General features: G+C 49.5%; 1 protein-coding gene across 1 annotated transcript in view; it reads right to left on the bottom strand.

The window, feature by feature from the left end:
* LOC135571261 (unconventional myosin-XV-like) overlaps positions 1–13900 on the bottom strand; it is a 117825-nt gene that overhangs the window by 31736 nt on the left and 72189 nt on the right. Inside the window, exon 10 of the mRNA XM_065017042.1 lies at positions 9248–9371. Within this exon, the coding sequence (XP_064873114.1) occupies positions 9248–9371 (124 nt within the window). The remainder of the gene's footprint in view (positions 1–9247; positions 9372–13900) is intronic.

Raw genomic sequence — 13900 nt, 5'->3', positions numbered from 1 at the left:
CAGGGCAGGGTACAGGGTTAGTGTCTGACTTGGTAGGGTACAGGGTAGGGTACAGGGTTAGTGTCTGACTCGGTAGGGTACAGGGTTAGTGTCTGCCTCTGTAGGGTACAGGGTTAGTGTCTGACTCGGTAGGGTACAGGGTAGGGTACAGGGTTAGTGTCTGACTTGGTAGGGTACAGGGTTAGAGTCTGACTCGGTAGGGTACAGGGTTAGTGTCTGACTCGGTAGGGTACAGGGTTAGTGTCTGACTTGGTAGAGTACAGGGTAGGGCACAGGGTTAGTGTCTGACTCGGTAGGGTACAGGGTAGGGTACAGGGTTAGTGTCTGACTTGGTAGAGTACAGGGTAGGGTACAGGGTTAGTGTCTGACTTGGTAGGGTACAGGGTAGCGTACAGAGTCAGTGTCTGACTCGGTAGGGTACAGGGTTAGTGTCTGACTTGGTAGGGTACAGGGCAGGGTACAGGGTTAGTGTCTGACTTGGTAGGGTACAGGGTAGGGTACAGGGTTAGTGTCTGACTCGGTAGGGTACAGGGTTAGTGTCTGCCTCTGTAGGGTACAGGGTTAGTGTCTGACTCGGTAGGGTACAGGGTTAGTGTCTGACTCGGTAGGGTACAGGGTAGGGTACAGGGTTAGTGTCTGACTTGGTAGGGTACAGGGTAGGGCACAGGGTTAGTGTCTGACTCGGTAGGGTACAGGGTTTGTGTCTGACTCGGTAGGGTACAGGGTTAGTGTCTGACTTGGTAGAGTACAGGGTAGGGCACAGGGTTAGTGTCTGACTCGGTAGGGTACAGGGTAGGGTACAGGGTTAGTGTCTGACTTGGTAGAGTACAGGGTAGGGTACAGAGTTAGTGTCTGACTTGGTAGGGTACAGGGTAGCGTACAGAGTTAGTGTCTGACTCGGTAGGGTACAGGGTTAGTGTCTGACTTGGTAGGGTACAGGGCAGGGTACAGGGTTAGTGTCTGACTTGGTAGGGTACAGGGTAGGGTACAGGTTTAGTGTCTGACTCGGTAGGGTACAGGGTTAGTGTCTGCCTCTGTAGGGTACAGGGTTAGTGTCTGACTCGGTAGGGTACAGGGTTAGTGTCTGACTCGGTAGGGTACAGGGTAGGGTACAGGGCTAGTGTCTGACTTGGTAGGGTACAGGGTTAGTGTCTGACTTGGTAGGGTACAGGGCAGGGTACAGGGTTAGTGTCTGACTTGGTAGGGTACAGGGTAGGGTACAGGGTTAGTGTCTGACTCGGTAGGGTACAGGGTTAGTGTCTGCCTCTGTAGGGTACAGGGTTAGTGTCTGACTCGGTAGGGTACAGGGTTAGTGTCTGACTCGGTAGGGTACAGGGTAGGGTACAGGGCTAGTGTCTGACTTGGTAGGGTACAGGGTAGGGCACAGGGTTAGTGTCTGACTCATTAGGGTACAGGGTTAGTGTCTGACTCGGTAGGGTACAGGGTAGGGCACAGGGTTAGTATCTGACTCGGTAGGGTACAGGGTTAGTGTCTGACTTGGTAGGGTACAGGGTAGGGAACAGGGTTAGTGTCTGACTCGGTAGGGTACAGGGTAGGGTACAGGGTTAGTGTCTGACTCAGTAGGGTACAGGGTTAGTGTCTGACTCGGTAGGGTACAGGGTTAGTATCTGACTCGGTAGGGTACAGGGTTAGTATCTGACTTAGTAGGGCAGAGGGTTAGTGTCTGACTCGGTAGGGTACAGGGTAGGGAACAGGGTTAGTGTCTGACTCGGTAGGGTACAGGGTAGGGTACAGGGTTAGTGTCTGACTCAGTAGGGTACAGGGTTAGTGTCTGACTTGGTAGGGTACAGGGTAGGGTACAGGGTTAGTGTCTGACTCGGTAGGGCACAGGGTAGGGTACAGGGTTAGTGTCTGACTCAGTAGGGTACAGGGTAGGGTACAGGGCAGGGCAGGGTGCAGGGCAGGGTACAGGGCAGGGCAGGGCAGGGTAGGGTACAGGGCAGGGTAGGGCACAGGGCAGGGTACAGGGCAGAGTAGGGTACAGGGTATGGTGCAGGGTAGGGTACAGAGCAGGGTACAGGTCAGGGTACAGGGTAGGGTACAGTGCAGGGTGCAGGGCAGGGTACAGGGCAGGGTACAGGGTAGGGTACAGGGTAGGGTGCAGGGCAGGGTACAGGGTAGGGTGCAGGGCAGGGTACAGGGCAGGGTACAGGGCAGGGTACAGGGTAGGGTACAGTGCAGGGTGCAGGGCAGGGTACAGGGCAGGGTACAGGGCAGGGTGCAGGGCAGGGTAATGGGCAGGGTACAGGGTAGGGTACAGTGGAGGGTGCAGGGCAGGGTAGGGTACAGGGCAGGGTACAGGGCAGGGTACAGGGTAGGAAACAGGGCAGGGTACAGGGTAGGGTACAGGGTAGGGTACATGGCAGAGCAGGGTACAGGGTAGGGTACAGGGTAGGGTACAGGGTAGGGTACAGGGCAGGGTACATGGCAGAGCAGGAAACAGGGCAGGGTACAGGGTAGGGTACAGGGCGGGGCAGGGTACAGGTCAGGGCAGGGTACAGGTCAGGGTACAGGGTACAGATCAGGGTACAGGGCATGGTACAGGGTACAGGTCAGGGCAGGGTACAGGTCAGGGCAGGGTACAGGTCAGGGTACAGGGCATGGTACAGGGTACAGGTCAGGGCAGGGTACAGGGTAGGGTACATGGCAGAGCAGGGTACAGGGTAGGGTGCAGGGTAGGGTACAGGGTAGGGTACAGGGCAGGGGAGAGGACAGGGTGCAGGGTAGGGCAGGGTACAGGGCACAGGGCAGGGTACAGGGCACAGGGCAGGGTAGGGTACAGGGCAGGGTACAGGGCAGGGGAGAGGACAGGGTGCAGGGTAGGGAAGGGTACAGGGCACAGGGCAGGGTACATGGCACAGGGCAGGGTAGGGTACAGGGCAGCGTACAGGGTAGGGTACAGGGTACGGTACAGGGCAGGGTGCAGTGCAGGGCAGGGTACAGGGCAGGGTACAGTAACACTGCATGATAAACACACTAACACACCATACCTGGCATCACACCTGGCATCAGAGGTAGGCCTGGCATGGAAGGCATGAGTGGCATCCCATGGAGGGGGGGCATGGCAAGGGGAGGGGCAGCAGGGGGTGTAGCAGTAGTGGTTGGGGGAGCTGAAGGAGCCCGAGCAGGCTGGGTGTGGTAGGGGTGGCGGGCAGCAGGGGGTGAGGCAGGAGAGGTAGGCTGGGTGTGGTAGGGGTGGTAGGCAGCAGGGGGTGAGGCAGGAGAGGTAGGCTGGGTGTGGTAGGGGTGGTAGGCAGCAGGGGGTGAGGCAGGAGAGGTAGGCTGGGTGTGATAGGGGTGGCGGCCAGCAGGGGGCGAAGCAGGAAGCTGGTGGTACTGATGGTGGGAAGGGCCTGGCATTGTGGGTATAGGGGGTATCATCCCTCCCATCACTGGAAGCACTGGCACAGCTGGGTAACAGACAGACAGGGTTAGGATACCGCTGGGTAACAGACAGACAGGGTTAGGATACAGCTGGGTAACAGACAGACAGGGTTAGGATACAGCTGGGTAGTAGACAGACAGGGTTAGGATACAGCTGGGTAGCAGACAGACAGGGTTAGGATACAGCTGGGTAGCAGACAGACAGGGTTAGGATACAGCTGGGTAACAGACAGACAGGGTTAGGATACGGCTGGGTAGTAGACAGACAGGGTTAGGATACAGCTGGGTAGCAGACAGACAGGAGACAGGGTTAGGATACAGCTGGGTAACAGACAGACAGGGTTAGGATACAGCTGGGTAGTAGACAGACAGGGTTAGGATACAGCTGGGTAGTAGACAGACAGGGTTAGGATACAGCTGGGTAGTAGACAGACAGGAGACAGGGTTAGGATACAGCTGGGTAGTAGACAGACAGGGTTAGGATACAGCTGGGTAGTAGACAGACAGGGTTAGGATACAGCTGGGTAACAGACAGACAGGGTTAGGATACAGCTGGGTAGTAGACAGACAGGGTTAGGATACAGCTGGGTAACAGACAGACAGGGTTAGGATACAGCTGGGTAGTAGACAGACAGACAGGGTTAGGATACAGCTGGGTAGCAGACAGACAGGGTTAGGATACAGCTGGGTAGCAGACAGACAGGGTTAGGATACAGCTGGGTAGCAGACAGACAGGGTTAGGATACAGCTGGGTAGCAGACAGACAGGGTTAGGATACAGCTGGGTAGTAGACAGACAGGGTTAGGATACAGCTGGGTAGCAGACAGACAGGAGACAGGGTTAGGATACAGCTGGGTAGCAGACAGACAGGGTTAGGATACAGCTGGGTAACAGACAGACAGGGTTAGGATACAGCTGGGTAACAGACAGACAGGAGACAGGGTTACCTACTGCAGCCCTCATCCTCCACATACAACACCTGTTCACTCCCCCCTATCTGAGATACCTACTGCAGCCCTCACCCTCCACATACAACACCTGTTCACTCCCCCCTATCTGAGATACCTACTGCAGCCCTCATCCTCCACATACAACACCTGTTCACTCCCCCCTATCTGAGATACCTACTGCAGCCCTCATCCTCCACATACAACACCTGTTCACTCCCCCCTATCTGAGATATCTACTGCAGCCCTCATCCTCCACATACAACACCTGTTCACTCCCCCCTATCTGAGATACCTACTGCAGCCCTCATCCTCCACCTGTTCACTCCCCCCTATCTGAGATATCTACTGCAGCCCTCATCCTCCACATACAACACCTGTTCACTCCCCCTATCTGAGATATCTACTGCAGCCCTCATCCTCCACATACAACACCTGTTCACTCCCCCTATCTGAGATATCTACTGCAGCCCTCATCCTCCACATACAACACCTGTTCACTCCCCCCTATCTGAGATACCTACTGCAGCCCTCATCCTCCACATACAACACCTGTTCACTCCCTCCTATCTGAGATATCTACTGCAGCCCTCATCCTCCACATACAACACCTGTTCACTCCCCCCTATCTGAGATACCTACTGCAGCCCTCATCCTCCACATACAACACCTGTTCACTCCCCCTATCTGAGATACCTACTGCAGCCCTCATCCTCCACATACAACACCTGTTCACTCCCCCTATCTGAGATACCTACTGCAGCCCTCATCCTCCACATACAACACCTGTTCACTCCCCCTATCTGAGATACCTACTGCAGCCCTCATCCTCCACATACAACACCTGTTCACTCCCCCTATCTGAGATACCTACTGCAGCCCTCATCCTCCACATACAACACCTGTTCACTCCCCCTATCTGAGATACCTACTGCAGCCCTCATCCTCCACATACAACACCTGTTCACTCCCCCTATCTGAGATACCTACTGCAGCCCTCATCCTCCACATACAACACCTGTTCACTCCCCTATCTGAGATACCTACTGCAGCCCTCATCCTCCACATACAACACCTGTTCACTCCCCCTATCTGAGATATCTACTGCAGCCCTCATCCTCCACATACAACACCTGTTCACTCCCCCTATCTGAGATACCTACTGCAGCCCTCATCCTCCACATACAACACCTGTTCACTCCCCCTAGCTGAGATACCTACTGCAGCCCTCATCCTCCACATACAACACCTGTTCACTCCCCCTATCTGAGATATCTACTGCAGCCCTCATCCTCCACATACAACACCTGTTCACTCCCCCCTATCTGGGATATCTACTGCAGCCCTCATCCTCCACATACAACACCTGTTCACTCCCCCCTATCTGAGATACCTACTGCAGCCCTCATCCTCCACCTGTTCACTCCCCCCTATCTGAGATATCTACTGCAGCCCTCATCCTCCACATACAACACCTGTTCACTCCCCCCTATCTGAGATATCTACTGCAGCCCTCATCCTCCACATACAACACCTGTTCACTCCCCCCTATCTGAGATATCTACTGCAGCCCTCATCCTCCACATACAACACCTGTTCACTCCCCCCTATCTGAGATACCTACTGCAGCCCTCATCCTCCACATACAACACCTGTTCACTCCCTCCTATCTGAGATATCTACTGCAGCCCTCATCCTCCACATACAACACCTGTTCACTCCCTCCTATCTGAGATATCTACTGCAGCCCTCATCCTCCACATACAACACCTGTTCACTCCCCCCTATCTGAGATACCTACTGCAGCCCTCATCCTCCACATACAACACCTGTTCACTCCCCCCTATCTGAGATATCTACTGCAGCCCTCATCCTCCACATACAACACCTGTTCACTCCCTCCTATCTGAGATACCTACTGCAGCCCTCATCCTCCACATACAACACCCGTTCTGCCAGTCACATTCTGTTAAAGGTCCCCAAAGCTCACACATCCCTGGGCCGCTCCTCTTTTCAGTTCGCTGCAGTTAGAGACTGGAACGAGCTGCAACAAACACTCAAACGGGACAGTTTTATCTCCATCTCTTCATTTAGAGACTCAATCATGGACAGACACTCTTACTGACAGTTGTGGCTGCTTTGTGTGATGTATTGTTGTCTCCACCTTCTTGCCCTTTGTGCTGTTGTCTGTGACCGATAATGTTTGTACCATGTTGTGTTGCTACCATGTTGTGTTGCTACCATGTTGTGTTTCTACCATGTTGTTGTCATGTTGTGTTGCTACCATGTTGTGTTTCTACCATGTTGTTGTCATGTTGTGTTGCTACCATGTTGTTGTCATGTTGTGTTGCTACCATGTTGTTGTCATGTTGTGCTGCTACCATGTTGTTGTCATGTTGTGTTGCTACCATGTTGTTGTCATGTTGTGTTGCTACCATGTTGTTGTCATGTTGTGTTGCTACCATGGTGTTGTCATGTTGTGTTGCTACCATGTTGTGTTGTGTTGCTACCATGTTGTGTTGCTACCATGTTGTTGTCATGTTGAGTTGCTACCATGTTGTTGTCATGTTGTGTTGCTACCTTGTTGTGGTGCTACCATGTTGTTGTCATGTTGTGTTGCTACCATGTTGTTGTCATGTTGTGTTGCTACCATGTTGTTGTCATGTTGTGTTGCTACCATGTTGTTGTCATGTTGTGTTGCTACCATGTTGTTGTCATGTTGTGTTGCTACCATGTTGTTGTCATGTTGTGTTGCTACCATGTTGTTGTCATGTTGTGTTGCTACCATGTTGTGTTGCTACCATGTTGTCATGTTGTGTTGCTACCATGTTGTTGTTATGTTGTGTTGCTACCATGTTGTCATGTTGTGTTGCTACCATGTTGTTGTTATGTTGTGTTGCTACCATGTTGTTGTCATGTTGTGTTGCTACCATGTTTTGTTGCTACCATGTTGTTGTCATGTTGTGTTGCTATCATGTTGTGTTGCTACCATGTTGTGTTGCTAACATGTTGTTGTCATGTTGTCATGTTGTGTTGCTACCATGTTGTTGTCATGTTGTCATGTTGTGATGCTACCATGTTGTTGTCATGTTGTCATGTTGTGTTGCTACCATGTTGTTGTCATGTTGTCATGTTGTGGTGCTACCATGTTGTGTTGCTAACATGTTGTTGTTATGTTGTGTTGCTACCATGTTGTTGTCATGTTGTGATGCTACCATGTTGAGTTGCTACCATGTTGTTGTCATGTTGTGTTGCTACCATGTTGTGTTGCTACCATGTTGTTGTCATGTTGTGTTGCTACCATGTTGTTGTCATGTTGTGTTGCTACCATGCTGTGTTGTCATGTTGTTTGGCTACCATGCTGTGTTGTCATGTTGTGTTGCTACCATGCTGTGTTGTCATGTTGTGTTGCTACCGTGCTGTGTTGTCATGTTGTGATGCTACCATGCTGTGTTGTCATGTTGTGATGCTTCCGTGCTGTGTTGTCATGTTGTGATGCTACCGTGCTGTGTTGTCATGTTGTGATGCTACCGTGCTGTGTTGTCATGTTGTGATGCTACCATGCTGTGTTGTCATGTTGTGATGCTACCGTGCTGTGTTGTCATGTTGTGATGCTACCGTGCTGTGTTGTCATGTTGTGATGCTACCGTGCTGTGTTGTCATGTTGTGTTGCTACCGTGCTGTGTTGTCATGTTGTGATGCTACCATGCTGTGTTGTCATGTTGTGTTGCTACCATGCTGTGTTGTCATGTTGTGTTGCTACCGTGCTGTGTTGTCATGTTGTGTTGCTACCGTGCTGTGTTGTCATGTTGTGATGCTACCATGCTGTGTTGTTGTGTTGCTACCATGCTGTGTTGTCATGTTGTGTTGCTACCGTGCTGTGTTGTCATGTTGTGATGCTACCATGCTGTGTTGTCATGTTGTGTTGCTACCATGCTGTGTTGTCATGTTGTGTTGCTACCGTGCTGTGTTGTCATGTTGTGTTGCTACCGTGCTGTGTTGTCATGTTGTGTTGCTACCGTGCTGTGTTGTCATGTTGTGATGCTACCATGCTGTGTTGTCATGTTGTGATGCTACCATGCTGTATTGTCATGTTGTGTTGCTACCATACTGTGTTGGCCCTAAACAGAGAGTACACAATGGCAGAATACCTGTCCACTGTGACTGACCCAAACTGAAGGAGAGCTTTGTAGAGACTCAGTGAGCATAGCCTTGCTATTGAAAAAGGCCACCGTAGGCAGACATGGCTCTCAAGAGATGACAGGCTATGTGCACACATAATTAGGTGGAAACCGAGCTGCACTTCCTAACCTCCTGCCAAATGTATGACCATACTAGAGTCACATATTTCCCTCAGATTACACAGATCCACAAAGAATGTAAAAACAAACCCAATTTTGATAAACTGCCATATCTACTGGGTGAAATACCACTGTGCCATCACAGCAGTAAGATGTGTGACCTGATGCCACAAGAAAAGGGCAACCGGTGAAGAACAAACACCATTGTAAATAAAACCCATATTTATGCATATTTATTTTCCCTTTTGTTCTTTAACTATTTGAATTGAGAGAGAGAGAGAGAGAGAGAGAGAGAGAGAGAGAGAGAGAGAGAGAGAGAGAGAGACAGAGAGAGAGACAGAGAGAGAGACAGAGAGAGAGACAGAGAGAGAGACAGAGAGAGAGACAGAGAGAGAGAGAGAGAGAGAGGGAGAGGGAGAGAGAGAGTGAGAGAGAGAGAGAGAGAGAGAGGCAGACAGACAGACAGACAGACAGACAGACAGACAGACAGACAGACAGACAGACAGACAGACAAATAAATAATTGGCGAGCAGACAGACAGACAGACAGAGAAAGAATTGGGGAGCAGAAAGACAGACAGACAGACAGACAGACCTCCGGGCTGTAGTCCTGGAGGATATGGTCTGCTGGAGGGGGCCTGACGCCTCTCCTCCTCTCCTCCTCCTATTCCTCCTCCTCCCTTCATCCGGCCTGTCATACTGGCTGGCTTGTCCAGGTCCTGAGAGAGACGGAGAACAGTGTTGAGACTAAAACAGGCTGATGGACGGAGTGAGAGAGACAGAGAAAAGGACAGAGAGGAACAGAGAGGGAGGTCCGTAATTGGCCCTGTCATTGGAACTCTATCCTCCCTGGGTAATACCATACACACCCTAAGAGCTGCACACACACAGCCTTCTGCTGCCAATCCTCCAGACAGACACACAACCTTCTGCTCTGCTCTCAATCCCCCAGACAGACACACAACCTTCTGCTCTGCTGCCAATCCCCCACACAGACACACAACCTTCTGCTCCCAATCCCCCAGACAGACACACAACCTTCTGCTCCCAATCCCCCAGACAGACATACAAACTTCTGCTCTGCTGCCAATCCCCCAGACAGACACACAACCTTCTGCTCTGCTGCCAATCCCCCAGACAGACACACAACCTTCTGCTCTGCTCCCAATCCCCCAGACAGACACACAACCTTCTGCTCCCAATCCCCCAGACAGACACACAACCTTCTGCTCCCAATCCCCCAGACAGACACACAACCTTCTGCTCTGCTCCCAATCCCCCAGACAGACACACAACCTTCTGCTCTGCTCCCAGTCCCCCAGACAGACACACAACCTTCTGCTCTGCTGCCAATCCCCCAGACAGACACACAACCTTCTGCTCTGCTCCCAATCCCCCAGACAGACACACAACCTTCTGCTCTGCTTCCAATCTCCCAGACAGACACACAACCTTCTGCTGCCAATCCCCCAGACAGACACACAACCTTCTGCTCTGCTCCCAATCCCCCAGACAGACACACAACCTTCTGCTCTGCTGCCAATCCTCCAGACAGACACACAACCTTCTGCTCTGCTGCCAATCCCCCAGACAGACACACAGCCTTCTGCTCTGCTCCCAATCCCCCAGACAGACACACAACCTTCTGCTCTGCTCCCAATCTCCCAGACAGACACACAACCTTCTGCTCCCAATCCCCCAGACAAACACACAACCTTCTGCTCTGCTCCCAATCCCCCAGACAGACACACAACCTTCTGCTCTGCTCCCAATCTCCCAGACAGACACACAACCTTCTGCTCTGCTGCCAATCCCCCAGACAGACACACAGCCTTCTGCTGCCAATCCTCCAGACAGACACACAACCTTCTGCTCTGCTCTCAATCCCCCAGACAGACACACAACCTTCTGCTCTGCTGCCAATCCCCCACACAGACACACAACCTTCTGCTCCCAATCCTCCAGACAGACACACAACCTTCTGCTCCCAATCCCCCAGACAGACATACAAACTTCTGCTCTGCTGCCAATCCCCCAGACAGACACACAACCTTCTGCTCTGCTGCCAATCCCCCAGACAGACACACAACCTTCTGCTCTGCTCCCAATCCCCCAGACAGACACACAACCTTCTGCTCCCAATCCCCCAGACAGACACACAACCTTCTGCTCCCAATCCCCCAGACAGACACACAACCTTCTGCTCTGCTCCCAATCCCCCAGACAGACACACAACCTTCTGCTCTGCTTCCAATCTCCCAGACAGACACACAACCTTCTGCTGCCAATCCCCCAGACAGACACACAACCTTCTGCTCTGCTCCCAATCCCCCAGACAGACACACAACCTTCTGCTCTGCTGCCAATCCTCCAGACAGACACACAACCTTCTGCTCTGCTGCCAATCCCCCAGACAGACACACAGCCTTCTGCTCTGCTCCCAATCCCCCAGACAGACACACAACCTTCTGCTCTGCTCCCAATCTCCCAGACAGACACACAACCTTCTGCTCCCAATCCCCCAGACAGACACACAATCTTCTGCTCCCAATCCCCCAGACAGACACACAACCTTCTGCTCTGCTCCCAATCCCCCAGACAGACACACAACCTTCTGCTCTGCTCCCAATCCCCCAGACAGACACACAACCTTCTGCTCTGCTCCCAATCCCCCAGACAGACACACAACCTTCTGCTCTGCTGCCAATCCCCCAGACAGACACACAACCTTCTGCTGCCAATCCCCCAGACAGACACACAACCTTCTGCTCTGCTCCCAATCCCCCAGACAGACACACAACCTTCTGCTCTGCTCCCAATCTCCCAGACAGACACACAACCTTCTGCTCTGCTGCCAATCCCCCAGACAGACACACAACCTTCTGCTGCCAATCCCCCAGACAGACACACAACCTTCTGCTCTGCTGCCAATCCCCCAGACAGACACACAACCTTCTGCTGCCAATCCCCCAGACAGACACACAACCTTCTGCTCTGCTCCCAATCCCCCAGACAGACACACAACCTTCTGCTCTGCTGCCAATCCTCCAGACAGACACACAACCTTCTGCTCTGCTGCCAATCCCCCAGACAGACACACAGCCTTCTGCTCTGCTCCCAATCCCCCAGACAGACACACAACCTTCTGCTCTGCTCCCAATCTCCCAGACAGACACACAACCTTCTGCTCCCAATCCCCCAGACAGACACACAATCTTCTGCTCCCAATCCCCCAGACAGACACACAACCTTCTGCTCTGCTCCCAATCCCCCAGACAGACACACAACCTTCTGCTCTGCTCCCAATCCCCCAGACAGACACACAACCTTCTGCTCTGCTCCCAATCTCCCAGACAGACACACAACCTTCTGCTCTGCTGCCAATCCCCCAGACAGACACACAACCTTCTGCTGCCAATCCCCCAGACAGACACACAACCTTCTGCTCTGCTCCCAATCCCCCAGACAGACACACAACCTTCTGCTCTGCTCCCAATCTCCCAGACAGACACACAACCTTCTGCTCTGCTGCCAATCCCCCAGACAGACACACAACCTTCTGCTGCCAATCCCCCAGACAGACACACAACCTTCTGCTCTGCTGCCAATCCCCCAGACAGACACACAACCTTCTGCTCCCAATCTTGCTCTCAATCAATCTCAATGTTATGATGTATTATGTTGTGTTATGATGTATTATGATGTATTATGTTATGATGTGTTATGTTGTGTTATGATGTATTATGATGTATTATGTTATGATGTGTTATGATGTGTTATGATGTATTATGTTATGATGTATTATGTTATGATGTGTTATGATGTATTATGTTATGATGTGTTATGATGTGTTATGATGTGTTATGATGTATTATGATGTGTTATGATGTGTTATGATGTATTATGATGTATTATGATGTGTTATGATGTATTATGATGTATTATGATGTGTTATGATGTGTTATGATGTATTATGATGTGTTATGATGTATTATGATGTGTTATGATGTGTTATGATGTATTATGTTATGATGTGTTATGATGTGTTATGATGTGTTATGATGTGTTATGATGTATTATGTTATGATGTGTTATGATGTGTTATGATGTATTATGATGTGTTATGATGTGTTATGATGTGTTATGATGTGTTATGATGTATTATGATGTGTTATGTTATGATGTGTTATGATGTGTTATGATGTATTATGATGTGTTATGATGTGTTATGATGTGTTATGTTATGATGTGTTATGATGTGTTATGATGTATTATGATGTGTTATGATGTGTTATGATGTGTTATGATGTGTTATGATGTGTTATGATGTATTATGTTATGATGTGTTATGATGTATTATGATGTATTATGATGTGTTATGATGTGTTATGATGTGTTATGTTATGATGTGTTATGATGTGTTATGATGTATTATGATGTGTTATGATGTGTTATGATGTGTTATGATGTATTATGATGTGTTATGATGTGTTATGATGTGTTATGATGTATTATGTTATGATGTGTTATGATGTATTATGATGTATTATGATGTGTTATGATGTGTTATGATGTGTTATGTTATGATGTGTTATGATGTGTTATGATGTATTATGATGTGTTATGATGTGTTATGATGTGTTATGATGTATTATGATGTGTTATGATGTGTTATGATGTGTTATGTTATGATGTGTTATGATGTGTTATGATGTATTATGATGTGTTATGATGTGTTATGATGTGTTATGATGTATTATGTTATGATGTGTTATGATGTGTTATGATGTATTATGATGTATTATGATGTGTTATGATGTGTTATGATGTGTTATGATGTATTATGTTATGATGTGTTATGATGTGTTATGATGTATTATGATGTATTATGATGTGTTATGATGTGTTATGATGTGTTATGATGTGTTATGATGTGATGTATTATGTTATGATGTGTTATGATGTGTTATGATGTGTTATGATGTATTATGATGTGTTATGATGTGTTATGATGTGTTATGATGTGTTATGATGTGTTATGATGTGTTATGATGTGTTATGATGTATTATGATGTGTTATGATGTGTTATGATGTATTATGATGTGTTATGATGTGTTATGATGTATTATGATGTGTTATGATGTGTTATGATGTGTTATGATGTGTTATGATGTATTATGATGTATTATGTTATGATGTGTTATGATGTATTATGTTATGATGTGTTATGATGTGTTATGATGTGTT

Source organism: Oncorhynchus nerka, unplaced genomic scaffold (genome assembly GCF_034236695.1).
Source record: "Oncorhynchus nerka isolate Pitt River unplaced genomic scaffold, Oner_Uvic_2.0 unplaced_scaffold_475, whole genome shotgun sequence".
NCBI lineage: Eukaryota > Metazoa > Chordata > Actinopteri > Salmoniformes > Salmonidae > Oncorhynchus > Oncorhynchus nerka.
This window is presented reverse-complemented; position numbering and strand designations above follow the sequence as displayed.